Here is a 27863-nt window from a genome sequence, read left to right as displayed (position 1 = left end):
GTTCCCCACTCCCCACTCCTGGGCTTGTGCTCCCTGGGGTGATGGAGCCTCTGTGCCAGCTGAGCATTCCTGCACCACCATGACAGGGAAAGCAAAGGGGAAACCCTTGCCAAATTGAATTATTATAAGGACACAAGGCCCTAATTAACAATTAACAATGAGCCTCTTGCCACTGTTGTTTTTAAAGTGAGCTATTTGGCCCAGGCTGTTTTTAAACAATTTCATTTAGTAAAGAACTTCTTTACTTCACAGGAAGGATAACATTTTGAATTAAAAACATAAATCTGTATTCACTTTAACTGCTATCTGAAGGTGGAGAGCAATTGAAAATTGGACTTTTTAGGAGGCTGAGCATCAAGGATTACAGTTTGGTTCTCAGGTCTCAAGGACTGTGGTGGGTCCCGGTTTCTCTTGGAGAAGAAAAGTGCCCACAGTTCCTCACTACAGGGAGGTGAAGTACCAGGACAAAGGAGCAGCTATTTGCACACTGCTAGAGAACTTCACTAGCTCCAGCTCACTCAAAATGTGCTGTTTCCAGAGGCTGTGCTAGGTATGAAAACTGGCTTCTTACTCCAGGAGAACCTGAGATATAGCTGCTCTTTCAAATCCAAAATTTTATTCAGTCATGCAATGCATCATCATTTTCTCTGTATTACTAAAATACAACTTTTTTGCTTGATTTGCAAGTATTCTGTCAAGAAAAGGTTTCTTCAAGTCACCAGAGCCCTCCCAATCAACAGCAACCACAGCCAGGACTGCCCTGCCACACTGGGTGCCACATTTATTATAAATACAAAACGCAATTTTTTCTCTGTGAAAGTACAACTAGGACTTAGGATGTACTACAAAAGCACTCCCCAGACCTGACAGTCACTCCAGGAGAAGCACTTTTCTGGCCACTAGATGTCAGCTCCTCAAGCAGCTCGGATGCTGCGACCACAGAGAGAGACAAGTGTCCCAGATTTGAAATCCCTTAAATGGCATTAACTTAAAATAACCTGACCTCAGCATGGAGCGCTCCATGGCAGACAATAAATTCCACCAGCAGACAAACAGAAGCCAAAAAAGGCAAGTGATGATGATGAACACATCTTGCATCATCAGCTGCGTTGGAAATGCAGTGCTCTGATAAAGAAATCTCATCCTGGGCAGAGCTCCCAGCCATGAGCACAGGGGTTCAGAGCACTCCATGTGCCAGCAAGTGGCAAAGGTGACACATGGACACACAGGACTGGCAGGAGGAAGTTCTGAGATATTTCCATGACACACAGTTATTTTCAAGCCCCAGGCCTGACTCAACCCATCAGAGTTCACATGTAAGTGATGCAGGTTGAATAAACCCCAATAAAACTCTAAGGCACTCAAACCCTTCCTCCAAATCAAGCAGGTCTTGGTGGGACATTTCTGTGCAAGCATTACTGGGGTCAGGCTAATCCTGGAAAAATCTTATCCTGGAAAAACCTCATCCTGGATTTCCAGGACCCTGGCACAAAAGGGTCAGTGCCAGATGAACAGGGACAGGTCCCAGACACCCACACTGGGATGTACTTAGGGAAAGGGAGACAACTCCACATGAGAATGTAATCCAGGGCAATGCCAAAGCCTTTTCCTTCTACATGTTGCAGTATTTAGGCTCTAATTTCTGTGAAAACCCATGAAGTCTCCCTTTTCCTGATACACCAAGCAGCCAACCCCAGAACCCTGATCATTCTAAACCTGCTGCCACAGCCTCCTTCCCTTATCAACATGAGAAACACGGCCCAGGTGAGGGAGCTTTGTGCTACCAAAATAGCTTTGTCCCTGCCAAGCTGATACTTTTGGGTTATAAATACATTTCTTGAAGCAGAAGGAGTCCACCAGTGGGTCTTTGTGAAGTGCAGAGCGAGGCAGCCATATGGCAATCAGCAAGTGACACTCTCCTACGGGGCCATTTCGTATTCCATGCTACAATGAGCTTAATATAGGCTCAAAGAACCTAAAAATATCCAGAATTGTAATTTTGACATGAAGTACTCCAGCTATGTAATTTTAACATAAACACTGAGTTTATTTAACTCTAAAGTCAACAGATGGTATTTAAGTTAAGTTGGCTTTTTTTTATATAGGAGCTCTAAAAACAGCAATCAACTGCCTTACTGAGTTTTCAGCTGCTGAATGTCAACATTTTACCCAGAAAATATTAAATACTGCAAGCTAATAAGGAAGGAAAGGCTGTCTGGCCTTATAATTACTCATAATTACCCATCAACCTTTCCATATATCAACAGGAGCAATGTTTGTTCGAGCAGTCCCAATAGATTGATCAGCCCAGCAGCTCCTGGTTCCCCATGCTGGGATGCAGGGCCTGAGAATCCTCTGTGCAATTGTTTCAAGGGTCCCTTTTTTATGCTTTTAACACCCAAAATGCTCCCCTGGAGCATTTTATCTCTACCACAGGTTAAAGACAGGAGCTCCCCAGGCTACCCCAGTATCACAGGCACAGCACTGGGGGACACAGACCTTGAGCAGGAACAGAAGAGGGCTCTTTCCACTTTCTGTGAATCAGACAGAACCCAGGGAATGGCTGGAGCTGTGCCAGGGCAGGTTTAGGATGGATTTTTGGGAAAGGTTCATCCCCAGAGTGTGCTGGGCACTGCCCAGGCTCCCCATGGAATGGGCATGGCCCCGAGGCTGCCAGAGCATTGGACAGCACTCCTGGGGACAGGGTGGGACTGTTGGGGTGTCTGTGCAGGGCCAGGAGCTGGGATGATCCCTGTGAGTCTCTTCCAACTCAGCTTATTCTGTGATTTTACCATAAATCAGAGGACTGAAGACTTGGACTGAATGTCTCCAAAGGAATCTCACATGCTGATTTATTTCTACATACACTCGGCATCTCCTCCATAACCGTGCCAAGCTGGCTGGAAATGCTGGTTTGGAGCAGGATGGGTGTGAGGAGGGCCCTGCAGAGGGATACTCACGTGCAGTTTGTTGAGCAGCACAGCATCCGTGGTGCTGTTGGCTCCGGGCTTTGCTGCCTTCCAGAACTGCTTCTGCGCCGAGTAGCGGTTCATGGGACACAGCTTGAACAGGCAATCTAGAAAAACAGGCAACAAACACAGCCATGGCTTCAGCCTCTCACCATCATCTGGATTCCTGCTGCTAACGCTCTCCAACTATTCCAGCGGCAAGGAAAGCTTTATAAACAAATTCCAAAAAGCTCTTGATCAGACGAATGCTTTTCTGAGCAACAGGAATGTCGCCCCGTGCATGATAAAAACTAACTGCTGCTGCCAACATCTGATGCAAGACCAGAAAATTTATAACTTGTCCCAGTCAAAAACGGTACCAGACTAAAATGGCAACACGTTCCAGTGCTTTCCCAGGCAAACAGACTTGGTTTCTGCACTCTCAGCTTGGAGTTTTTGTACTTCAGCAGGTAAACTCTGTTAGGTTGGGGCTTTTTGCTTTGGATTTTTTCACTGTTGTTGTTGTCAGTTTAGATTTTAAATCCCTTCTATTGCTAGGGAAAACTGGGCAAAAAAATAGGAGAAACTCTTCACCTAATGAAGTGGCAGCAGCATAAAATACCCTCAAACAACAGCCTGTACAAGCACAGACATTCAAGGCATGGCTTGAGGTAACACCAAACCCCTCAGGGTGTCAGGTTCTATACCCAGTGCAGCAACACAGTTTATTTAACATTCTGCCTGGCTAAAGCCAGGAATCACAGCTCATTAGTCTTATTAAAAATACATTTCTGTATCAGAGATGCTAACTTATCAGTAATAAACCCACATGAGCTGCAGTGACTGTTTTTCCTCCTGTCGTCGCTAAGCAACGGAACACGCAAAAAAATAAATTCAGCTATTCAAAGGCAGCGCCCAAAGTAGGAGCTCAGAAGTTCAAACAAAGTGCCAGAAGAGCCAGGAGGCTGTTCCCAGCCTCTCTGGCAGCAGAGTGGATGTCAGGCTTCAGGCTCCTCGTTCATGCAGCCTTTGTCCAGGCTCCTGATGCATTCCTACAATTTGGGAAGCAGCAAGGTGAGGAGGAACCCGCCTGGGGTTTATCCTCAGTGCCTGAAAAGCAGAGCTGCTTGTTCATGGGTATTCTGGATGCACATCAAGCAGAAAGGGAGACACCCCATGCTGGAGACAGGTCATGGCAGCTCTGCCCCAGGCTGAAGTTGCTGAAGGGGCTGAGACAGACCTTGGCACTTTCACCTCTGTACGCTGTTTGAGATGGACACCGTCACTCTGCTCATGCCTTTCCTCCAATCCATCCCCAGAGCCCACCAGGCAACGTCAAACACCTTTCACAGAAGGGCAAAGAATCCCAGAATGGTTTGGGTTGGAAGGACCTTAGAGATGATCCCATTCCACCCTGGTTTACCAGCCCAGGACCCCAAAAACAGATGTGGCAGGAGCTGGGCATGGCACTGGGGCCCTTTGACAGTGACACTGGGGAAGGACAGAGCTCAGGGCACAAGGAGGGACACTGAGCTGCATCTCTGCAGAAACACTCAGCTCCACTGCATCCCCACTGCCAGCCTGGGGCCGCTGAAGCACCAGGAAAAGTGCAAACCACACTTCCCAGGTTTGCTCCTCACCCTTTTTCCCATTTCCACCAGGATGATTCACAGAGATTGACAGCACAGCAGAGATTCAAAAAGCCACTGCGGGCTGGCACTTGGAGCTAAGACTGCATTGTAAGCAACACACCAGTTATAAAATTTTCTATTTTTGCTTAAACCATCAGTTCACACAATGACAGCAATTAACACACAGAACTGCAGAGAAGAATTAATTGTATGCTAGGTTTAGTCACAGTGCACTTCTTTCCATCCTTTTTTCAGTCAAGAAAGTTGTCAAGTTAGGCTTAACTTCTAAATTGTTAACTGCAAGTAACCCCTCTCCTGCCTGAAGCAGCCAGAGAGGGCTACAAGAGTTTGACCTTGTCCAGTGCAAGAAGGGAAGGCATAATATGTTTTCCTTACATTTTCTCCCTAGTAACAAAGCTGCAGATCTAAAACAAACAATGAAAAGCACCCAATATATTTATTTTCTTGTATTTGTTCTATGAAATCTATTTCTGAAGTGGTTGAGAAGTTCAACTTTGCCTTATTCACCTTCATATGGCCACCAAATGTATTTCGCCACAGGTCAAACTACATGAACTTTCTGGACAGAAGAGTTTTGGATCTCCAGACCCCGCGGCCTTGGATGTTTACAAAGTCAAGGATGTGCTGGCTGAGCACCATCGTGGTCATTGATCTGTAACCCACAGTCCTGATGACTCTGCAAGATAAACCCGTGCTTGTCAGACACCATCCTTCTGGAATTTAGGTCTAGTTCTACAACACGAGCCAAAAATCAAAAGCCAAAAATGAAAAGTGAAGCCAAAGGAGCCCAAAGCATCAGCTCCCTGCTCCGCTCAGTGATTCAAGCAGCTTTAGCCACATAGGAAAGGTGATAAATAAAGCAATTACTGCACAGTAACGACATCTTTTTATAGACTGTTTGTTGCATATTAACCAGGAAGGAATGCATTTTCCTTTCAGATCTTCATGATACACAGTGAAAAATGGCAGAATTGCACAATGAGGTAGTATAAAAATAAAATACTACGTCACTGTTGATGAAATGATGATACATCAAGCCTGAGCACCCAACAAAGGTCCTGCAGGAAAGAGAGATTGCATAATCCTACACTAACTACCCCTTCAGGATGAGGAATGCTCCATGGGCACATATTAAATGCGCATTTCAGTTCTTCCCAGCTAAATCCTGCTCCTCCCTCAGCGACTGCTCTGCACGGAATAAAGCGAGGCTGCAACTGCACCACGTGAGAGATGAATGCTCTCACTGGTGGGACACTCACAGCCCACGTGGGCCTCTGCCACCTGCAGCTCCTGAAATATCACAGCGAGGATTGGTTACCCTCTGCGTGCACCAGCAGCACAGAGGAGTTGGCAAAAGCAAGGATCCTGGGAAGGGTAGAAACCCCCGTGTTCCCAAGTATTTTGGGGTTCAAGGAAGAAGGAAACTTGCCAGCAACGTTATTCCAACTGCCATTCCTTCTATCCCGTGCTTTTCATTTGCTCTTCCATCTTCTCTCTTCTTGACTAGACTGTGCTTCTTCCCAAGCCAACAGAGATTCCAAACTTCCAACCCTTCCCTCCAGTGCAAGCCCAAGCAGCCACATCTCAAATGCCCAACTTTTGCCCTCACAGCACAGTGAAAAACCTGACAAAGACAGCTTTGTCTTACCATGGATTCCACCACGTGCGATTTTAAGTCACATTTAGGTAGTACATTAATGAGATTATTTGAAAATATAATGAAAGACTTCTCCAAAACTGCAAATTTGCAAAAATGTTACAGAGGCTGAAATGACAGGAGAAGGGAGTTGGGTATTTCAGAGCCCACCCAAGACATAATCACCTTTTTCACACAAAACTTCCTAGAAATACCCAAGTCAAACATTCCCACGCAACTCCAGTCTCCCCTTCAGAGTTTCTCCCACTGCTTTGGGCATTAAGTGTTGCCACTGTGTCAGTTCCACCCTTGGTCTATGGGACAGCTCAGAAAGCTCCTGAACACGCACTGCTGCCACCCAAAGCTCCGCCAGACAACATCAAACACCTTTGAAAGAATGGCAAAGGTTCATGGAATCATGGAATGTCTTGGACTGGAAGGGACCTCAGAGCTCATCCAGTGCCACCCCTGCCATGGCAGGGACACCTCCCACTGTCCCAGGTGCTCCAGCCCCAGCCTGGCCTTGGGCACTGCCAGGGATGCAGGGGCAGCCACAGCTGCTCTGGGCACCTGTGCCAGGGCTGCCCATCCTGCCAGGGAAGGATTTAATCCCAATATCCCCTCCATCCCTGCCCTCTGGCAGTGGCAGCAATTCCCTGTGCCCTGTCCCTCCTTGCCCCTGCAGTCTCTCCCCTCTCTTTTCTGCAGCTCCTTGAGGACTGCAGAGGACTCCAGACTCCATCCTGGCTGCTGCCAGAGCCCAGCTCAGTTTTGGGGGCCCCTGCCCATTTCCCTGCCCTTCTCCAGCACACCCATTCCAGAAAGATCTGGAAGCAGTTTCAGCTCCAGCCAGGCTGGTTGTGCAATCCAGCACTCATCATTTTTTCCAAATCTCCACTGCCTATTTTAAGCACTTAGGAGAAGGTCCTCACCAACTTTTCTGCAGTTGGAGAGAGCAGGAATCAAATACTCTGCTGGCAACAAAAAGGTGTGTCGTTATTTCGGGTTTTAAACCCAGACTCTCCAAAATGCCAACCGGAGAAAGGTAAGAACCAAGAGAAATTACTCCCCCTCACAAAAATCATACTTTAGGGTGCTTTCAAATGAGGGAAATCTTATAAAGATGAAGATCTTTAAATAAGTCACTTACAAATCCACTGAATATTTAACACCAACACAGCTGTTTCCTCATTACTTGGAAAAACCAAACTCATTTTTGCACAGCAAAACTAAAATTAAAAGAAAAACAGCAATTCCCTGCTGAAATTTAGCATTTTCTCTTCAGACTTTTCTATACTTAGATACCTGATATTTTCTCTAGGCCAAAGCCTGCTCACAGGAGGGAATAAACACACTGATAGTATCTTTTCTTTTTATTTTAAATATGAAAGAATAGCAGCAATGACAAAGTAAAGTAGCTGGCAATGACGGACATACTGTAAATAGAAGTTGTTGACTTTGTATTTATGAAATTGCACAGCTTTAATACACTCACAAGGACGGTAATGCTCCACAAGATGAGGAGTTTATTTCAAGACAAAATGAAGACCTCTCTTGTGCTCAAATGCAGTATTTTCACACAGGAGACTTAGAGAATAACACAAAATGCACATATTCAGTTGCAGACAAGTTTCACCTTTTCAGAAACCCTTGGATTACTCCATCATCTATTTTATGCTTGTTCCCTCTGAGATTTAAAATTAATAGATGACAGCCTAAGAGGTTCAAAGAATATGGAACAAAAGCAGCTACAGAAATGTGTTGATTATTAATCATTCCTGCATTTCCATGAAGAGGGAGAAAAAAGAACCTGATCCTACTGCAATGACTCTCTTTGTGATGAGAAGACATCCTTTCATTCTCAGTTCTCAGGGCTGAAGCTTTGCTGGGAGCACAGCAGCTCGGATCAGAACAGGGTTTTGTGGTCCCAAAGGAGCTCCAGCCACCCACAGCTCCACCTCAGCAAGAAACCAAACCTGGGCCCTGCACATTCAGCCTGGGGGAAGAACTCCACTGAATTCCGACCTCATGCTGCCAACAGTCGTGCCATTCCACAAGAGGGGACACTGAAGCACAGGTGAGCAGGGCTGGTATGGAACAGGGAAATCTGGGGCTGCCCCTGGATCCCTGGCAGCGCCCAAGGCCAGGCTGGATGGGACTCTGAGCACCCTGGGACAGTGGAAGGTGTCCCTGCCATGCTCCTTCCAACCCAACCCATTCTGGGATTCTACCCCAGGCCCAAAGATCCCAGAGCAATCACCTCCCTCTGCAAAGAGCCCAATCACTCAGGATTCAAACCCTGAACTAATTACATGACAGAATTTATTAGTGGTTTCTGCTGTGGTGACGTCTGTTACCTCCCTGCTTTGTGCTGCTGCATCTTGTGTTTCAAGGGCTTTCAACACTTTGCTTTTTAAAGCAGAATAAAGGGGGAAAAATCACCCTTGCAACCAACATTTAAATTGAGAGTGTGCACGATTTGTGATCTAAATATATTTTAATTTCTATGTTAAAATAACCACCCTCAACTCCTATCTGCAAGACACGAGGGTAACCACCCTCTTGCTATTATATTCATTTATGCAAAGCCCTACCAGTGGGAATTGCTGCTTCATTTGTTCAAGCTGTAACAACACAGGAAATAATGTAATTGTTCTTAACTTGGAGCTGAGGTATCAAAGCAAAGGGAGAAGACTGAGCAGAGATTTCAGAGAGAGAAAAACTATCCACATGAGAGCTGGACACGGAATATCAATGTCTGCTAAAGCTGACCTGAGAAATGCACCTTTAAGTAAACACCTTGTGTTCCAAAGAGTTCAGAACACACCAGTGTTTGTTTTATTTCTACACGTAACCTCTTTGGTCTCCTTCAAAAAGAAAACTGCTACTCCAAAGAGAGAAATATTTAGACACTGGATATACAGGCAGTTCCAAAAGGAAACATTTGCAGGAAAGACCAGATGCTTTTTTCTATCTCTGGTACTGAGGGAAGATGCTGGGTGAAAACACAGAGCCAGAAGGGAGAGCAGCAGAAGTAGAAAGGAAAAAACCCAAACCCCCACTGATTTAACTACACCATATTCCAACTGACATCCATTCAGGCTAAAAAAGCAAGAAAACCATTCCTAAAACCATTCCTCTCCTTGCCATCACAATAGATAATGTGTTCCTGGATGGGCAACACAGTCTACAAGAGATGTGAGATGGCAAAGCAGAGCAAGGTCCCTCAGAGAAAGCTGCTAAGGACACAGTGAGTGCACCAGGATCCCTGCAAGCATTAAGGTACAGCCTCATTTATGGACACAATGGGTAACTTCAACCAGGAGAAGCTACTTTAGAATAATCTCTTTATAAATCATCAAAGCACCTTGATGGCTCCTGGCTAATAACATACAAATCAGGGAAAAAAATCTCTCCATGTTGAGGAGAGGGGAAAAGAGAGGGAAAAACCCCAAGTGAGGGTTCAGAGCTGCACACATTAATGAGAGCTAAGATCCCAAGGAAGCTGCTGGTTCCACTGAGGGTTTCTGTCTTACCTCAGCTCCATCTCTGGTCCAGCATGAAAAGAAACCCTGAACAAGATGCCACCTGGACAAATTGAAAGGCCATCCCTTTCTCTCCCTCACAAGCACTGAAAATCAACTTTTACACACAAGGAGAAGGATTCATACTTTATATGAAGGGAATTCAGCAAACTAATGCCATAGGAGTAGCAGAAGCAGTTTTAAGTAAATTGTTGTGGCTCCAGCCTTTGTCCCAGCCTGGGAGCTGGATCCTTGACCCAGGAAGCCATTCCCAATCTCCATTTCAATAGTTTCCATGACAAATCTCCCCATGAGACACCAACACAATTCTCAGGACAGGAACCCTGTGACATTCCCTCCTCAAAATCTTTGGGTCTTTTCAGTCTACATCACACCCTGACAGTAAGCCAAAGCATATTTATTTTCTGGCTGAATTTCATTTAATTTTGGCTGCTCACCCCTTGGATTTCACTCTCACATTTGCTTCTTCACTTGCTGCTGCTTTTCCAGATGAAAGTTCCTGCTGAAAACAGGGCAGGAAGTGGGGGCAGGAGGCAGGGAAAGCTTGGACAGTCTGAGCACAGGAAGAACAAGGAAGATCAAATTTCAAACCCCCTCTGGAAGCGTCAGTGTTGACCAGCATGGAAAGAATACTGTTCTGCTATTAGACAGAGCTGACTGAACAGCATAATAAAAGTCACTTCTATTTAAAAACATTTCTTGTGTGTTTCTCAAGGAATGAACCGCCACAGCATCACGCAAGAGAAAAGGCAAATTTTTCAGCTGTTCAATAAAGCAACTCCATTTTCAGCTCTTAAATGGATTTGGCTTAAAGAAAAACCGCATTGCCAAAAAGAGATGTAGGGAGATTAAATAAATATTTGATAATATTATTGAGGTCTTGCTTGGAAGAATGGAAGAAATAATAAAATTGAATTTAGAGCTTCAATTTTTCTTACGCTAATGAAGCGCTTGGGATCCCTTGCCTGAATTGCTTTATTTGTTTCTGTCCCTCTGCACCAGGTGCTGCCCTCCTGAACTGCCAGCCCATTGCCCCTGCAGAATTCCAAATGCAGGTTCACAGGACTGGGAGCCCCCTGGAGAGATTCCCCAGCTCATCCCTCCCTTCCAAGGGCAGAATCAGCTCCATTCCTGGCGTAACACCTGAAGGGATCCCTTCCAGCACTCCACTGTTTCTGTATCTAACCCATTCATTTTTACAGATTCCTGCCATAATTTGCTTCCCTCTCCACATGGACACAGCAGAAGAGAACTTCTCCCTCTCCCAGCAGTACCTGCAGGCTCCTCTGTCCCACAGCTACCAAGATGCAAGACTGGTCAGAGGCCCTCCTGCCCATTTCCCTCCTGGATTTTCTCTCAAACCTTTCTGGAAGTACAAGAAACTTCACTAGAGGCTCTGCCAGAAAGAAAAACTGGAAAAAAATAATTACTGCTTTTTAGCAATGCTTCTTTTTCTGTATTTTTCAAGGCAGCAACTGCACTTTTTGTCACAGCACAGCACTGACAACTTCTTTTCCAACCACAGTTCCCACACCATGGATCCTTCCCTATGGCACTGCCACGTGCCCACCCTCCTCCTCTCTGGATGAGCCAAGTGAGAGCAGTCTTTGACAGATTCTGAGTGAATTCCCAAGCTGGTGTCTCCTCTGCAGAGCTCACAGAGCACAGCCAGCTGTGACCAACACTGTGGGCAGACATGGGCAGCACCCAGGAGCTTTGAGCTGCCACAGATGCTCAACCATCCAGAAACTGGCTTAATAAAGCAAAGATAAATGCAAAAAAACCCAGGCCTGCCTTAACTCTAGGAAACAACACCCTGGACTGAGCAGAGCAGAGTCCGGCTGCCCAGCTGTGCTGCAAACCCAGCACAACACCCCTGCCCACATCTGCTCTGAGTCTGCAAGTCTGATTCCTTCCTTTCTATTGCTGGGCTTGAGTCTTTCACCTCCCGAAGGCCTCTCCCTCCTCTCCACTTTAAACAGTCCCCATCCTCTCTGGCAGGGGCCCAGAGATGCTCTGCTGAGCCCTAGCAAGTGATGCAGCTCAATCTGTCCAAGCTCGCTCCGGCGCAGGGCGCCGCTTCCCCTCCCGGGAACACAGCACGGAAAACGCCAACAAATCATACAGCTAATTAAAACCTGGCCTCCAGAACGCAATCCCAGCACTGAAGGATGCACTCTGGAAGTCATTTTAATAAGCAGGTTATGCTGACAAGGTGTATATACCCCGTAAACACAAGTGCTGCCATATATTGCCTCTGCAGCAGCAAAGCAGAAAGTAAAAGAGCCAAGCACTTCTGAAAAGCACAATATTCCAGTCTGACAGCACTTAGGAGTTAAGCTGTGCCAGCACCGCTGCTGAAACACAATCCACGGCTTTAGAGATCAAAAATGAAAGTGGAAAATAGTCCCTAAAGCAGTAAAACAGCCCCTTGCAGGCAGAGCTCCGAGCTGTGCGCTACCAAATAAGGGCAGCGAGCGGCGGGAGCCAAGGCAGCGGAGCCGCGCTGGATCCGCAGCTGAGCACAGGCAGGGATGGGAGGCAGCCAGCCCCGCTGGGCTGCACTGCAGATGGGAACAGCAAATGTTCCCTGGCCCTGGGTGGGAGCAGAGCCTGCCAGGATGGGCCTGCAGGCAGAACCCCCCTGGCAGCATGCCCTGGGGTCCGTGGGGCTGCCAGTGCAGGGCTGCCACTGCAAACACCAACCCCAGAGGCTGTGCGAGACACCCACCTAACCCTGCCTTCTCCTGAAGCACCTGAGAGCCACAGAACGACCAGGCTGGAAGGGAACGTCAAGATCGTTGAGTCCAACCCAGCCCCAGCACCTCAACCAAACCCTGGCACCCAGTGCCACATCCAGGCTTTGTTAAACACACCCAGGGATGGTGACCCCACCACCTCCCCAGGCAGCCATTCCAGAACTTTATCTCTCTTTCTGTAAAAAACTTTTTGCTAACATCTAACCCAGACTTCCCTTGGTGCAGCTTAAGACAAAGCCTGCAAGGAAAACCCCAGATCCTGGGGATGCTCCATGTGCCCCACAGGGATGTAATTCACCTGCTGCACGGAGCTGCCCAAGTGCTTCCACACAAGCACAAACACAGAGCTGCTGAGGAGAAACTGCTCCTTTTTCAACTTCAGCTGAGCTGTTGTTTTCCTCTCTCTTTTTTAAACGCATGGATGTAATTCAATTTATTTCTGCCTGCTCTACTAGCTCATTGTCTTCCAGCAAAAGAAGCGGAACACGCTATCATCCATCTCAGGGATGTTTCATCCACGCTCCCAGTGTGAGCCTTCTGCAGAAATAAACACTCTGTTAACTTGGTGTCTATTTTCCAACAGACAGAGCAGCTTCTCTGGCTCCTTGGTTTATCACAGCTGAGGAGAACAGGCTGTAAGAGCCCCCAGGAACACCAAAACTTCCCAGGATACGCCAAGGAGTTAAAACAACCTGCAAAGAAAACCACAAAATCCACTTCTTTAACTCCACGTGCAACTACAAAGCAAAGGAGTCTTGGTTTAGGTGCTGACAATGCCTCCCTTATTGCCCTGAAATCTTGGAGACAAAAGCACTCAGTAAAAAGAATATCCTGTGTGTGTATGCCTGAAAACTCCACAGAAAATAAATGTATTCAGGCTGCTTTGTGCTACAGCTATTTAAAAACTTCCTTTCCCACAAAGAACAATAATTAGGTATTTTCACTGTTTTCAGCCATTTTCAGGCTGCCTTACTGACACAGTGCTAACACATGAATCAGGGAGGGAGAATGCTGGATTCAGAAGTGATGGATGGGCTGGGAGAATTATCAAATAACACCAGCTGCACCACTGAAAGCATCCTACACTCGCATCCACCCAGAGTCAGCAAAGAGCCGTCCTGGCTCACAAACACCACCCCTGCCAGTAGCCTCCGAGCACAAATAACCTTCCAAGTTCAGAAAAATGAACTGAAATCTTCTTTTAGCACTGTCTCTCCCTTCCGTTCTCTTGCTTCATTTGTTTCAATTACTATCTTTATTTCCAATTATTAATTGTATCATAATTGCATTAGAACTGCTTTCTGGTTGTGTCAGGTGGTCTCATCTCTACTTCCAGATCTACACCAGTTTTGAGCCTTGATTTGCAGGATTTCAGGTTTCAGACTAATTTAATCAGGTTTCAGAGGAATTTTCCTTTTCTGCACAAAATCCGGGCATTCAGAAACAGCAGAAGCAACCAAAAAAAATCTGATTCTATGCCACAGATTTGATAATATCAATTTACAGCTGAGGGTCTGCAGAGCAGGACAGAGGCACAGAGCAGGAGGTGAAAGCCTCTGCTGAGGACATGCTGGGACAGCCTGAAATGGTGACACGTGGCCAAGGCAGCCACACTCAAATCCAGCCCCACAGAAGGAACCAGCCCTGCTGGTTCCACAGCCAGGTTGGAGCATCCCAAAGCTCCTGGAGGCCTCTCTGGCTCTGCTGTAAATTGAGGGGAGTTCTCAGAACTTCAGCACACCTGAGCGGTGCCACTTCACCCCTGTGGTGGCACTCGCTGTTCCAGCCCCTAAAACCCAGCCCTGGCACCCTCAGCCCCAGGAGGGCTCAGCGCCCCTGCCAGCCTCCCCCAGAGGAGGTTTCAAACAATGCTGCCCAGATTTATGATCCCAGAGGAAAACTGCAGCAGCACGAGGCAGCGCCGGACTGTGTTACTCACCTGCTGACCACAGGAATCATTTTTACCCACAACAATTCCAACCTCTGGAAAAAACAAGATTCTCAATCTCTCAATCCAACAAGCAACTCCCACATGATAAACCAGAAACAAGTTATGAAATCTGGATTGCAAGTGTCCTTGGTATTAGAGATGCTCAAAAAAAATAGACTCAGAAATAACTTTTTCAGCAAATCCCAAATGAAACCCAGACAATTGATGTTATCCAAAGGCTCCATCATGCAAAGTGCAAATTGTCCTGATGAAATATCTGAACCTTATTCCAAGATAAATGACACAAACAGAACAAAAATTCCCCTCAAAACATGTGAGGATAAGGAAGTTATATAAAAAACCCAAAAAAACTACATGAAAAAGATGTGAAAGCTGATTATCTGCAGTTTCCTGAGCTTTTCAATCTGGATAAGCACTTGGGACTTCCCACATGTATTTCCCATTTTACTGAGCTGCTGTGAAGAGGACACCACTAGGAACAACAAGGTAAAATTGTCTGCCAAGTCTGTGGACTTTTAAAGGTGAACTTCACGATCCCAACTGTGCCTCCTCTTTGTTCACTGAAAACATTCCAGAAGTCTGCCACTTTCCATCAAATACACAAACTGCACGTCAGGGATTTGCAGAACAAATCCATTCTTTTTGATTAAGGAACACTTAGATACTGGACATAAGTGAGATGAAAAACTTCTTCAGGAAAGAATTATGGGTCTAAACAAAAGCTATTGGCTGGCACCAACTCCGTGAATTGTATTTCCATGATCTCCAGCTCTTGCAGAAACAGAGAACCACTAATGAACACAAGTGTCACTGGTGCCCTGTGGCAGCATTTCCACTGTGCAGATTTCCCCTGTTGCTCACTCAAAAAGCTTTGAAGGCTTTTTTTACAAGGTGAAGCCATTGCAAGCATGGTTAAAAATGTGACAAAAACTCTGTATTTGAGGAGAACCAGATGAGCAGCTGGAGAATCACGTGCACTGCAGAGCAGTTGCTGAGCCAAATCTCTTGCATGACATGTGAGAACAATCCTGTATTTTTACAGGACAACACTGGGGCTGAAGTGTGACAGCAGCTCCGAGCAGGGACAGAACAGCACACAGGGATGGAACAGGTTTGCTGCTCCAGCCCTGAGCTGCTCTACTACAGACACTGCCAAGTGTGACAGTTTGCATGCACATTATCTCCATTTCTTTGATGTAACATGTCTGGAAAGTTGTCATCAGCTTGCCCACACTCTCAGACACTGTGTCCCACGTCTGGGGGCACAAATGACCGCTGAGCTGAGAAAGCTTCCAGCCTGCACTGCTGTGGATCCTGAGTGACTTCACACACCCCAAAGAACAAGATTTTCTTACCAAACACCCCTGTGTGGTGCTTTTCTTAATAAATACACCCAAACAGCTGCTGAGTACAAGCCTTAAGCCATATGCCTGCTACATACACAAATCAACTTTTTCACTAAAAATATTTAAACTGAAACTGTTGATAAACCCACTGTGATGGAGCAGATGGATCCGTCAGTTCCCCATCAGAACACCCTTTTGCTAGATTAAAAACTTTGCTAGATTAAAAAGAGGACTTTCAAAGCAACAGATTAAAAATCTGCAGAGGACTTTCAAAGAAGGAACAGAGTTGTTCTGCACATCCTTGAAGGGGCAGAATCACAGAATGATTTAGGCTGGAAAAGACCTTTGAGATCAAGTCCAGCCTATGAGCAGACACCTCCTCACCAACTAAACCATGGCACTGAGTGCCACGTCCAGTCTTTTAAAATCAGTTTAAACAGCGCAGAAATGCACACAGGATGGACAAGGAACTTGACTAAACCCAAAGGTGCCTGAAGGCCACCACGCCCATGAGGCTGTCACCTCCTCCCTCCTGAGCAGTGCAGGGAAAGCCGCTTTGCTCACAGCCTTCCCCAGAGCCCATGTGGGCTCTCCCCAGGGGATGCACAGAGCTCTGGACAGCACAAATTCCCAGGACTGCCTGCAGGAGCAGCCTTGCTGGAGGATCCTCCCCCAGTGCCCCAGGCAGCTGCTCCTGCCTACTCCCACCCCACGCTCTCCTCCATGGCAACCCTTCCTGCACAGGGGAAGTTCAGGAGAGGAGCAGGGATGAGTGCTGAGAGCTCAGCACAGCGGGCACCAGGAGCGGCTGCACAGCCTCAGCAGCTCAGCCCTCGTGTAAATTCCAGCCAGAGGTGGCACTGGTTCCATCAGAGCCCCAAAAGCCACAGCTGGCAGCTGGAGGTGGCACCCAAGCCCTCCAGGAGCCTGTCAGAGCTCCATCACAGAGGGATGAAGAATTCCTGTGGAGCCACGTCTGAGGAAAAGGTTATTCCACTGGACACCTTCCCTTCCCAAACATCACAAATATCCAGTCCTATCATCTATTCCTGCCATCCTCAGGAGTGTAAAAGAGGGATAAAAAGGTTATTGCAGCTTCCTGTACACTCCACCAGCTCTGGGTTTGTGTGTATTTACTCAGGATCTGTTCTGGTTTGTGTGTATTTACTCAGGATCTGCTCAAAAATTCCCTCTGACACATTGAGAAACTCTCACTAGGTCACCTGACTGCTTCAGCAAGAGCTCTGTCCAGAACCAACTCTCTCCACACCACTCCCAAAGAGCTTGAGGACATAAAACAGCACAAGGCAAATCTCACCCTCGAGGACATTTAGTGTTGTACAGAGGAACTCAGCATTTATCCGGAACAAAAATCTGGGTAAGCTTACCTTTGCACTTACAAAACAATAAATATTTATAAACAAACGTTCTCCTTTCTGCTCATCAATATCAGGGCACTATGCCTTTACACTTTAAAAATCTAAATATTGGAAGTGTGGTTTAAGTTAGCACAGTGCACAAGATGCTGCCAGTGAATTCTCCACCAATAAAAACCACATTTGGAGGCGGGAGAAACTCTGGGAGCTTCCAACACGCGCCACACAACAGATATTCAAAGTAGCTGAGTCACTGTGGGTTTCTGAAATGAGCCTCCACCAGGACTGAAGGAAGGAACATTAAGTGACAGGCGCTTCAAAATCTCTGACAGATAAAAGTTTTTCTTTTAAAGTTCCTGAGTTTTTCAGACTAAAGCTGCAGCTTCTTTACTTCACACTTTTTCCCCTTTTATTTTTGGTTTTTGGAGACTTTGATATCAAGCTCCCAACACAATGTTTAACTTCAATCCTGCATTAAACATCAGAGCAAGGACCAGGCTGAGCAGACTTCTAAAAAGCCAGAGCAGACAGACAAATCCAGCAAAGGTACAAGAAAGAGAACAGTAAATGCAAACAGTGCAAATACCTGGAGGGAACACAAGGTACAGCAAGATGGAATTAATTCAGTGTGAGATGCAGAGGGCTCCCCCCAACCCCTTCCTGGTTTTAGGCAGGAGCAAACCTTGGGGAAGGATCCTCAGTACAGCACAAATCTGTGCAGCCATCAGGTAGGAAGGAAAATAACAGGTAGGAAAATAACACAGAAAGCTCAAAGAAAAGAATTTCTGCTCAGAAAAATCCCCTGTCCCTGGAAATGGCCTGAAAAACAAAAAGCCATTTTTATATTTCTTTTTTCCCCCAAAGAACTTTACTTTTTCTCTAAGGTTTTGGGATGTGCTTCTGAATTTCAAAAAATGAAAAATGTGGATATTTTCATATTCTTTCTCAGTAAGGGATTCATGGAGAAGCTGAAAGAACAGAATATTTTCTCCTGTTCGATTCTGAACATTGTTTCACTCATTAGTGGGAAGAGTAAGAACTCCATGTGGACCCCACATCTCAAAACCTTGCTAAGATTTTTCCTCCCATCCTTCCACAACCCCCTCTCTCCATTTAGTGGGTGCAGAGGCAGCACAGGGAATTGTGACGCCCCTCTGGAAACACATCCTGAAACAGCTCAGCCTCAGCACAGCTGCAGGGCTTCCCCCTCAATCAAACACTGCAGAAAGGCACAGATTAAATCACATTTCTTCCCTTTGCAGCTCTCCCTGCTACTCCTGTGCCTTCAAGGTCCTCCCAGTATTGCTCAGCACTGAGGACTGGGAACACCGAGCAGCTGTGGTGATGCCTTCTGATCTTTCAAGGTAACTGCACCTAAATACTAAAAAATAAACATGAAAACACATCCTTCTCAGGTATTTTTTCAACAGACAAAAACTACAAATTAAATGTCAACTGTGATATTAAGATTAAAAGGAGCTGCTGTGAAGTACTAGTGGATGTTCATAGTATAAGCTACTACAATTAAACATAAAATCATCTCTGTATGTTGTACTCCTTTCTCCTACAATGTTTATTTGTTTATATATACATACATAAATATACACATGAACCTGTAAGGAGACTGCAATACAAATAAGCTGTTAAAACCCAGAGTTCTCTGCAGGCAAATTCTGGTCCCAATGCAGAATTATCATCTGTCAACTTGCCCAAATCATTTCAGAACACAAAAACTTGCAGCACATGACAGGCTGCATATGGAAAAAATTATATTTGGGATTAAATCTTATAGATCATATTTGAAGGATCTTCTCCTCATTGTCATTTTTCATGACCAAGGCCATCTGCCTGACAGGGAGTGGGAGGAAAAATTCTTCACTTATTTTAAAGCTTGTCAATGCCAACCAAGAACGTTATTTGTAAAATCTATATTGCCTTCAGATTTACCTCCAGTCCCCAAGGCAGGAGCTCAGGGTGCTGCCATTTCTATTTACTGAGGATGCACTTTGTACCAGGGAAGGATCACTCTCCCTACAGAGCCACCATCCCATAATAATGCCCAGTGCTCCTGTAGCAAACACACAATTCTCATTGCCCAGGAAAACGTGGTGATCGAGTCACTCTTACAGGACCTCCATTTCTGAGCAGGTTTTGTGGCAATCACCTAAATAGGGGACATGATTTGCTTTTCAATCCACAAGGAAAATGCACTTCCGAAGGGCAGAACAAAGTAAGTCAACACTACCCCCAGTAAAGTTGCACCAATGGCTCCAAAAGGCCTCTTTGCTCAATCCTGGTGTTAAGACATGAGGAAGAAGTGAAAGGCACCTGGATGCATTTGCCATAAATCCCAGTTAAATGCCCATGGAAATGCTGTGGGTGAGCAAGGCTCTGTGCTGAAGCCCTTTGTGCCCAGGCAGCACCACAGATCCAGCACTTGGTGCTGGAAATCAAAGCTGGGAATGGAGCTTTTGCCAGATCAGCACTGCAATTCCTGCTTTTGGGAGGAGCTCGGGGAAAGCACCCAAGGGAACACCCAGCCCAGCCCTCCCTGCTCCTGTCCTCCCCTCCAGAGGGGACTGAACTCTCCCTCTCCCCACACTGCTGCTGCTCACACTCTAATAACACTGAGATTTATTCCTCTTTCTCTGACAATAAAACACAGCAGCAGGAGCAGCTGAGGGCTGGAATCCCCAGCCCAAACCAGCCCCTTTGGACTGGCTCCCAGAGGTTTGGGCCAGCACCAGCCCAAAGCTCTGCCCCTGGGGCTGCTCAAAGCCAACTGGTGCTGCCTGGAGATCACGTGCTGCTCCAAAGGGAGGGAAGGCATTTTTGCAGCTCTAGCTCAGATTTTTTCCTTTTCAGGATGGCTGCTCCCTCATCAAGCTCCCTCACTTGCTCATGCCTGCAAGTTCTGTGTTTATTTTTTCCTTGTATAATTTTTAACCTTGACAAATAAAAGGGTTGACGTTCACTAAATGCAAGGTCTAAGTGCTACCAGATTGCTCCTGCATAGCACAGCTCTGTATCCTCAGTAAAACCCAGCTCAGGCATCATTTGTGCTGGTTCAGGCAGGGAGGATCCTGTGGCAGTGTTTTCAGCACTGTCATGGTTCCTCTGCTTGCAGGAGATTTCTTCCTCTGAACGTCTCACTGAGAGCTACACAAAGGCTCTTCAACCACAACACAAGGAGTTATGTTTCCACTGAACTTCTGTACATTACATAACCAAAACAGATGATCACTGCCAACACTGAGGGCTCAGGGCTGACTGTTTTCACAAATCAGGAATGAAGAAGTGTTAGCCCTAACACACAAGTCCCTCGAGCTCCTCTCTGACTGAACAGTTGTTCATCAGAATGAAATTTTCAAGGCACACTGCAGTCAGTGTCAATCCGTAATGGCTATTCTGCTGTTTCCACGCTCATGTGAGACATAACGCTTCTTCTACACATTTGTCAGGGACCACTAAAGCTGATCCATGATTTTTGCAGCTCCCTACCCCCAGGCAGCCACTTGCCAAGCAAGGAAACAAACAGTTTATTCCTAAAGATCCAGTCAGGTGCTTTTCAAGACTGACCTCAAAGCAGCGAATTCCTCTCAGGATGGCAAAAACATGCAAAGCAGTTTTCAGAGACAAGAACCTTCAGCAAGAGCTCACTTGTTTCCTGGAGTTTGGATCACAAACTTTCGAGTCAGGCAGGAAAGACTGGAGGTTTTTATACACCCAGGCCCCAAATCAGTAGGAGCTTGACAGATCAGCACTGGCACCTGGCTCTGCAGCCAGCATTGTGAAGAATGCAGCTGGAGGTGCTGGAACTGCAGTGGGAGCTGGAGGAGAGGGATCCCACTCGGGTGCTGACACATGAAGCACCACCCTTCACGCTGAAGGATGAATCCAGATCCTGCCAGCAGAAGGGCAGAATACTCCATCTCCAGCAGGGTGGGAAGGGAGGGAGCTGTGAGGTGTTTGCTGAGGACACCTGGCAAGGGCTGCAGTCCCCCACAGCACATTTCATGGCCGGCTCTGCTGGCAGCCTCTCCACTTTCCCTCTGACTGCCCTCAAACACAAGCACTCACAGCTTCACCTCCCTGAGACAGCACCACTGCAGCCAGGACTCTTCCTCAGTGAGGAACAGGCTGCCCAGAAAATCAGAAGGGAAATTATTTAACTTCTGGGTTGGGTTCCTCTTGGACTAATGACTTCCATGTGGCACTTGGGACACAGCACCTGCAGGGCCTCCTTGATATGGGCACTTGACATATTTATCTCTGGTCTTTGCAAGTAAACAACCTGAACTGAAAATACTTATGAACTGTAACTCATTTTGAAGTATAAAGCCTTATTTTCTAAGTAAAATCATTGAGGTTTTTAGTATCATTTCCTGCTATTGCAAGCAGCACAGAGCCTCATGGTACCCTAAAAGCAAGAGAAAGGAGATGACACAGAACAGACTGAGCAGTTTGACACAGATGAGCTCCCCAGGGGTGTCCCAGGGCATTCACCTGCTCTCTCTGAAGCACCAAACACCTCGTGACCACAGCAAGGCAAGGGATGAGAGGAAATCAAACCTGGCTACTAAGAAATGTCAAGGGGAAAAAGCTTGAGAGGCCAGATGTGGCTCCCTAAAGCTTACTGGGGAAGGCAGACCTAAAAACAAAACTCCTGAAGCATCAACATGCAAACCTAGGTGTGAACTGGAGGCTCTGGGAGCACAGATCACACCTTCCCTGGGTGCTCACCAGGAACCATCAAGCCAAGGGGAGCCAGGAGGCTGTGCCTGAGGCTCAGCCCTGCAAGTGTCAGCACTTCCAAGCTGCAGATGCTGTTCTGAACCAAACCTGAGTGTGTTTGGCACCGAATGTTTGCGCTCCCACACACCCAGCACAGCCCACAGCTAAGTCCTGGCAATGTCTTCAAGGGAACTACAGCTGCTTTAGACTGAACACCAGCACTTCTAACCTCAGCTACAGAGCCCTGCCACAGGGCTGATGGTCCGCTGGTAACTTTAATCAATTGGCCGTTACATTCCAAAAGCTCCCACCAAAGTGGGAAGCATTGTTTAGATGATCCTTGCCTAAAAAACCTTTCCCTGTGTATTTTGGTGTCTCAAGCACCCAACAGCAGGTGAACACAGCTCCAAAGAACTCCAAAGAGAAGTGAAGAACAGACAGCCCACCCAGCCTCCCACCCCAGCCTTGCCTATTCTGTATTTTTTATATTTATGCCCAAATAACCAGCTTGCACATAAGAAAACAATAATTCATCACAGCTCCTGTACTGCAAAGAAACAAATCTTTGGCTCCAGGTTATCACAGTTGGATAAAAGCTCACCCAGGGCCAGGTCAGCGAGCCTGGGCACACTAAATGCATCTCAGAGGTGTTCTGGACTGCCAGCAGGATTTTACACCCCACACCTCACCCGAGGCTCTCAGCACTTCAGATAATGAATGTACAGCTCAAGATGTTCCCAGTACCTGGGAGACTCCCGTCCTCACACACAGGGATTTTTCCACACAATTGATGACATGATCCATCTGTCTGCATCCTCCTAAAGGAGTGAGAGTCCTTCCTCTGCAGAGCAGAGCCCGTGCTGGCAGCAAACACCACACTCAGCTTTACCTGAAGGTCCTCTGCAAGTGCCTGGGGTTGCTGAGGCTGCCCAGCACCTCAGTCCTGCCAGCTCACAGAGCAGACTCTGAGAGCCTCTCCAAAGGACAGAGCAGAACTGATGGGGTGCACAGAGGAACACACTTGACTACTCTAAATATTAAGCAAGCCACAAATTTTAATAACTTTGCTATATTAAAAGATAGGCACCAATGTCACCCCACCCCCACAATTCATCAAGGCATTTCACTCCCTTGGGCTCTTGTGACTAAGTATAATATTTCATTAAATATCCTGTTCATACTGGCTTATGTACTAGGGAACACACTAATTTTAGAAAACTGATTAGCTAGTTCTTTCTAACCGAATGTTATTGTAGCTAAGGTCAGATTTTGCACTGAAACTATGGCAACAAAGCCACAGTATTCTTTTGTCTACAAGGTTGGGACCGGGTTTATTAACACAACTGCTCTACTTAATAGCTCAGCACTGCTTTTTGGCAATCCCTTCCTCGATCCTACCTGAAATACCCTGAGCTTTCCACAGGGAAAAGGCTCAGACCTGCAAGAGTTGAGAAGGAGTAAGTGTTCAAAAGAGCATTTTGTTTATTTCTTCAGTTTTGGGCACAGTCAGCCCCCCTTGTCCCACACAGGGACATGTCAGGATGGAACTGCCACCCCCATTTGCAGAGGGACAGATCAAACTTCTCCCCAGGAGAGAGATAATAATAAATTAAATCCCCATCCTTCCTCTGCTGTACCTCAACCAACAGATTGGGTTTCACACAGCGTTCCAGTTATGCATTTTAATGGCACTTTCTGTTTCAAAGGGGCTTTGCTCTGCCTTCATCTCCATGCAGACATCCCAGATGAAAGCTCCTGAAGCCCACAAGCTGGCAGACAGCTGTTTGGGCACAGAATTCCAGGCACAGAGCAGCAGGGAAGCACAGCCCAGCCAGTCCCTGTGCCCCAGAGCCAGCCCCTCCTCTGTCCCCAGCTGTCTCATGGACCTTGATCTGTCACACAGACCCTTCCCACCCATCTCAGCACCCATCAGCGGGACACAGAAACAATCCTGACCACCAGCAATTATTCAGCCAGTCATTTACCTCTGCTGACATCAGCACAGAATCCCTGCAGGGTTTGGGGTGGAAGGGACCTTAAAGCTCATCCCATTCCCAGCCTGCCATGGCAGGGACAGCTCCCACTGTCCCAGGCACCACCCAGCCTGGCCTGGGACACTGCCAGGGCAGCCACAGCTGCTCTGGGTAACAGCACCAGAGTCAGGATGTCTTTGGGATATCCTGGTGCTCCATCACAAATCATTAATTTCCCACAAACTTGTCTGGTCAGTAATGAACCACTGCAAGAGATGTGGGAAATGAAATAAAACCAACTTTCCAATTCACTCTCCACAACAAATAACCCAACCAACCTTCCCCTGGATACCTCCATCCCCCCTGCTCAGGGCATCCCAAGCCTTAGCAGATATAAAGCAAACTTGTCTGCATGGAAAAGCAACACTTCCAACTTCCCAGCTTTTTTAAAATATCCAAATGCTGCAGTGACAATTGTCCCCAACATCTGCTTGCACGTAGGCTGCAGTGGGCTAAAGTTTCACAATTCAGAGACAGGATTCAGGATTTCTTCATCTTATAAAGGGCAGCAAATTCAAATGCATCCAAGCAGTTGGCAGTTTTCTAGTGCAGCTCTATAAATACTGAAAGATTCCTCATCAAGGCAGCAAAATGTATTTTAGATTCAACTACATCCTAATTCAGCAAGACTGAAAGATTTTTTTACTCAAAATGCTCAATGCTTCAATTTTGAATTAAAAAATATATAGGCACAACAACAAACTGTATTTTTATCGTTTTTCTCTTCCATCAAACAACCTAAAACAACTTATTTTGATTTTACACTTCTTATTTTGATTTTTACTCTTTCTGAAAAGGGGGTAAGAGGCATCTTTTTTTCTTTTTGTGGTGTTTGGCTGTAAAACAGAAGTTGGTTTAAGTGCATATTCACTATTATGGCTCCACTTTCTACTTCTGGTATTCAGCACAGGCATTTTAATCTGACTTGGACATCTCAAAATTGCAAAGGAGTTTCTATTGCAAGTGATGGATGTCTCTGCAAGAAGGCTTTGGCCTCAGCAGTCAGGCACTCCCCAAAGTTCTGCTTCCTGCACGAAAAACAAATCCTGCTATTTGAACTGCTACTATCAGAGGGGGAAAAAGAAGCCATATTTAGACTCTAGTTTAAATATTCCTTAAAGGAACCCAGGCACCTTAAGAATGAATGCAGCCAAGCATTTCAGCAGCACGAGAAACTCCATGCTCAGAAGGAAAGGAAGCCCAGACTTGGCTGTGCCGCTCCGGTCCGTCCCTCCCTCTTCACCATCACTCCAGCTCAACCTCTGCACAACACCCACTCCAACTCAGCTGAGAGTCAAACAATTCAGGCTACTTCTCATCAAAGTTTAAAAAGCTGATATCATCCCTTTCACCACAGCAGAGCAGGAAAAGTGTGCGTGGAGAGCACCAGCATTCAAGGCTGCCCACAGGGGCCTCAGGCTGATCCTGATCCCGCAGAAAACTCCTGATGAACACAGGGGTGGCACTGAAGCACCCCAAGGGCACTATCTGCTGCTCATACTCCTCCAAAACCAGCAGGCAGAGGGACCAGGTTGTGTTAGCTTGTTTTTTAATTTTCAGAAGTGCTCGGGAAAATTAACTACGTGACCCTCCAGCTGGAGGAATCCCTAATCTCAGCCCTGATGCCAAAGCATCAACAAGCTTGCCCTGGCTAAATAAGGGTAAATAATGTGTATGTGTGCAACAGAACTGCAGAGCCTCCAGCAGACCTGCATGAATCACAGATTTCCTTCATAGTTTTCCTTCATATGGAGTTTCCTTCATTCAGCACAAAGCAAGAGTGGGGAGGCTTCAGATCACTGATGGCAAAGCTGTGAAGGACAAAACAGAAAACATTTCTGCCAGGGAGAAGCACATTGACTTCATCAGTGCTGAGCACAAGGATAACTCAAGAACATCCATCAGAACTGTGCATATTGGAAGGAACTGTTGCCTGGGAGGGTGCCCAGAGCAGCTGTGGCTGCCCCTGGATCCCTGGCAGTGCCCAAGGCCAGGCTGGAGCACCTGGGACAGTGGGAGGTGTCCCTGCCATGGCAGGGGTGGCACTGGATGAAACGTAAGGTCCCTTCCAACCCAAGCCATTCCATGATCCACACTACATCCAGTTTTTATAGCCATATCATTCTAAATTGAAGCTGTCTGGGGAGTTCCTCCCGCTGCAGCTCCAAGGCTGAGCCCCCAGGGCTGGCCCCCAACACCTGCAGAGGCAGCAGCCACAGCAGCACAGCATGGATTAGGATCAAAAGAACAAACAGAATTTGAACTACTCCTCTTCTGCTTCGCCATGAGGGTATTTTAAGTCTAAGATATGGGTTCATTCCTTGAACATCTTGCCAAAAAAAGAGTGTTGCCCAGCAACTACTAAAACAATGTTCTGGAAGGAGGGAGCTGCTGGACAAATTAACCCAGTGAGTGCCCTTTTTGCCAGAGTTTCCAGCAGCTATTGCAGAGCTGCTGGAAGGCTGGCAGACAGCTCTGCATCCCAAATAAAGAGCTGTAAGGAATTTCCCTAAGAAGCCTGTCAGCCAGACTGTTTTGCTGTAGTAGCAGTGTCTTGCATTAAACAAACACGTTGGGCTCGGCACAGGGCTGTGCTCCAGCACCAGTGAACACAAATAAACCCCTGGAAATGCAGAGTCCAGCTCCCTGAGTCCAGCTCCCTGAGAGCACAGAGCAGCAGCTCCAGCACCAATGAACACAAATGAACCCCTGCAAATGCACAGGCCAGCTCACTGAGAGCACAGAGCAGCAGCTCCACACCAAACCTCCAGCCCTGGGCTCTGCTGCAGCTCCTGCACCAGGGCAGGGCAGAGTGGCACCTGCAGAACAAGGATCTGTGTGTGTACCTCAGCAGGAATGATTTCCAGTGGAAATTCCATCTCCAGCCCAGCTGAGGGTCAGCTCCAGTTCACACTTCCCACATCAATCCATGCACGTTCAAAGGAAATTCATTTATAGCCCCTCTTCAGCTGCACAGTCACACTCAAGGATGGCAACTGGAGCTTAATAAAAAACATTAAATGTCTTTTCTGTTTAAAGAAGTGCAGATAACTAAGGGAATGTCACACTCTTTCTTTTTTTGGAGACTCATACAACCAGGATTTCTTCCAGGAATCTCATCTGTACATGGTACATTTACAACAGTTAAGTAAAAAAAAACCTCTTTTGCATATTAACATTATTAAAAAGAAACACTAATGAATGCACTCTTCAGTCTTCACATTTTGAAAAGCAGTTTTAGAGGACTTTTGAATTGTTTGGAGCTGGAGGCATGAAGGGCCAGAGAAATGCTGTACTTGAAAAAAAACCCAAACACACCCAAACCACTGTGTTTAAAGTGGACACAGAAAGCCAGAAAAAAAAAAAAATCCACTGAAATCTTAGACCATAATTGCCATCCAACCTCAAACCACTGACCTCAGGTGCTAAATAATTCTGCTTGGGATGGAAAACAGCAAGAAAAAGAATCAGCCTTCACACCTTCCACTGATCCAATGAATATTTTAATGACCTAGAGGCACCACAGCATTTACCATGCGAAATAACTGCAGGTAAATACTCACAGGAACTTGAGTGTGCTGCACTACCTTCCTCTGGAGCTCCTTCCAGCTCCAGCACTTCACTTTTTTCCATCTAATAACCCTGGAATTTTTTTTTTTAAAACCGTCTCCCCTTGGCGCTCCTTTAAACCGTCTCCTTTGCGCTCCTTTAAATTATCTCATTTGTGCTCCTTTAAACCGTCTCCCCCTTTGCGCTCCTTTAAACCAGCTCCCCTTTGCGCTCCTTTAAACCGTCTCCCCTTTGCGCTCCTTTAAACCGGCTCCCCTTTGCGCTCCTTTAAACCGTCTCCCCTTTGCGCTCCTTTAAACCGGCTCCCCCTTTG

At 46.5% G+C, this 27863-nt stretch overlaps 1 protein-coding gene across 5 annotated transcripts in view; it reads right to left on the bottom strand.

The window, feature by feature from the left end:
* ITPR1 (inositol 1,4,5-trisphosphate receptor type 1) overlaps positions 1 to 27863 on the bottom strand; it is a 158471-nt gene that overhangs the window by 109142 nt on the left and 21466 nt on the right. For 3 of the 5 annotated variants that reach the window (XM_030956611.1, XM_030956612.1, XM_030956614.1), the window contains exon 4: positions 2961 to 3076. In XM_030956611.1, the coding sequence (XP_030812471.1) occupies positions 2961 to 3076 (116 nt within the window). Of the gene's footprint in view, positions 1 to 2960; positions 3077 to 10218; positions 10286 to 27863 lie in introns of those variants that run through there. The other 2 variants (XM_030956615.1, XM_030956616.1) reach the window with 2 other exon arrangements.

The sequence above is a fragment of the Camarhynchus parvulus genome, chromosome 12, assembly GCF_901933205.1.
Source record: "Camarhynchus parvulus chromosome 12, STF_HiC, whole genome shotgun sequence".
NCBI classification, from domain to species: domain Eukaryota; kingdom Metazoa; phylum Chordata; class Aves; order Passeriformes; family Thraupidae; genus Camarhynchus; species Camarhynchus parvulus.
Note: the sequence above shows the minus strand (reverse complement) of the source record. Positions and strands in the feature narration are given on the sequence as shown.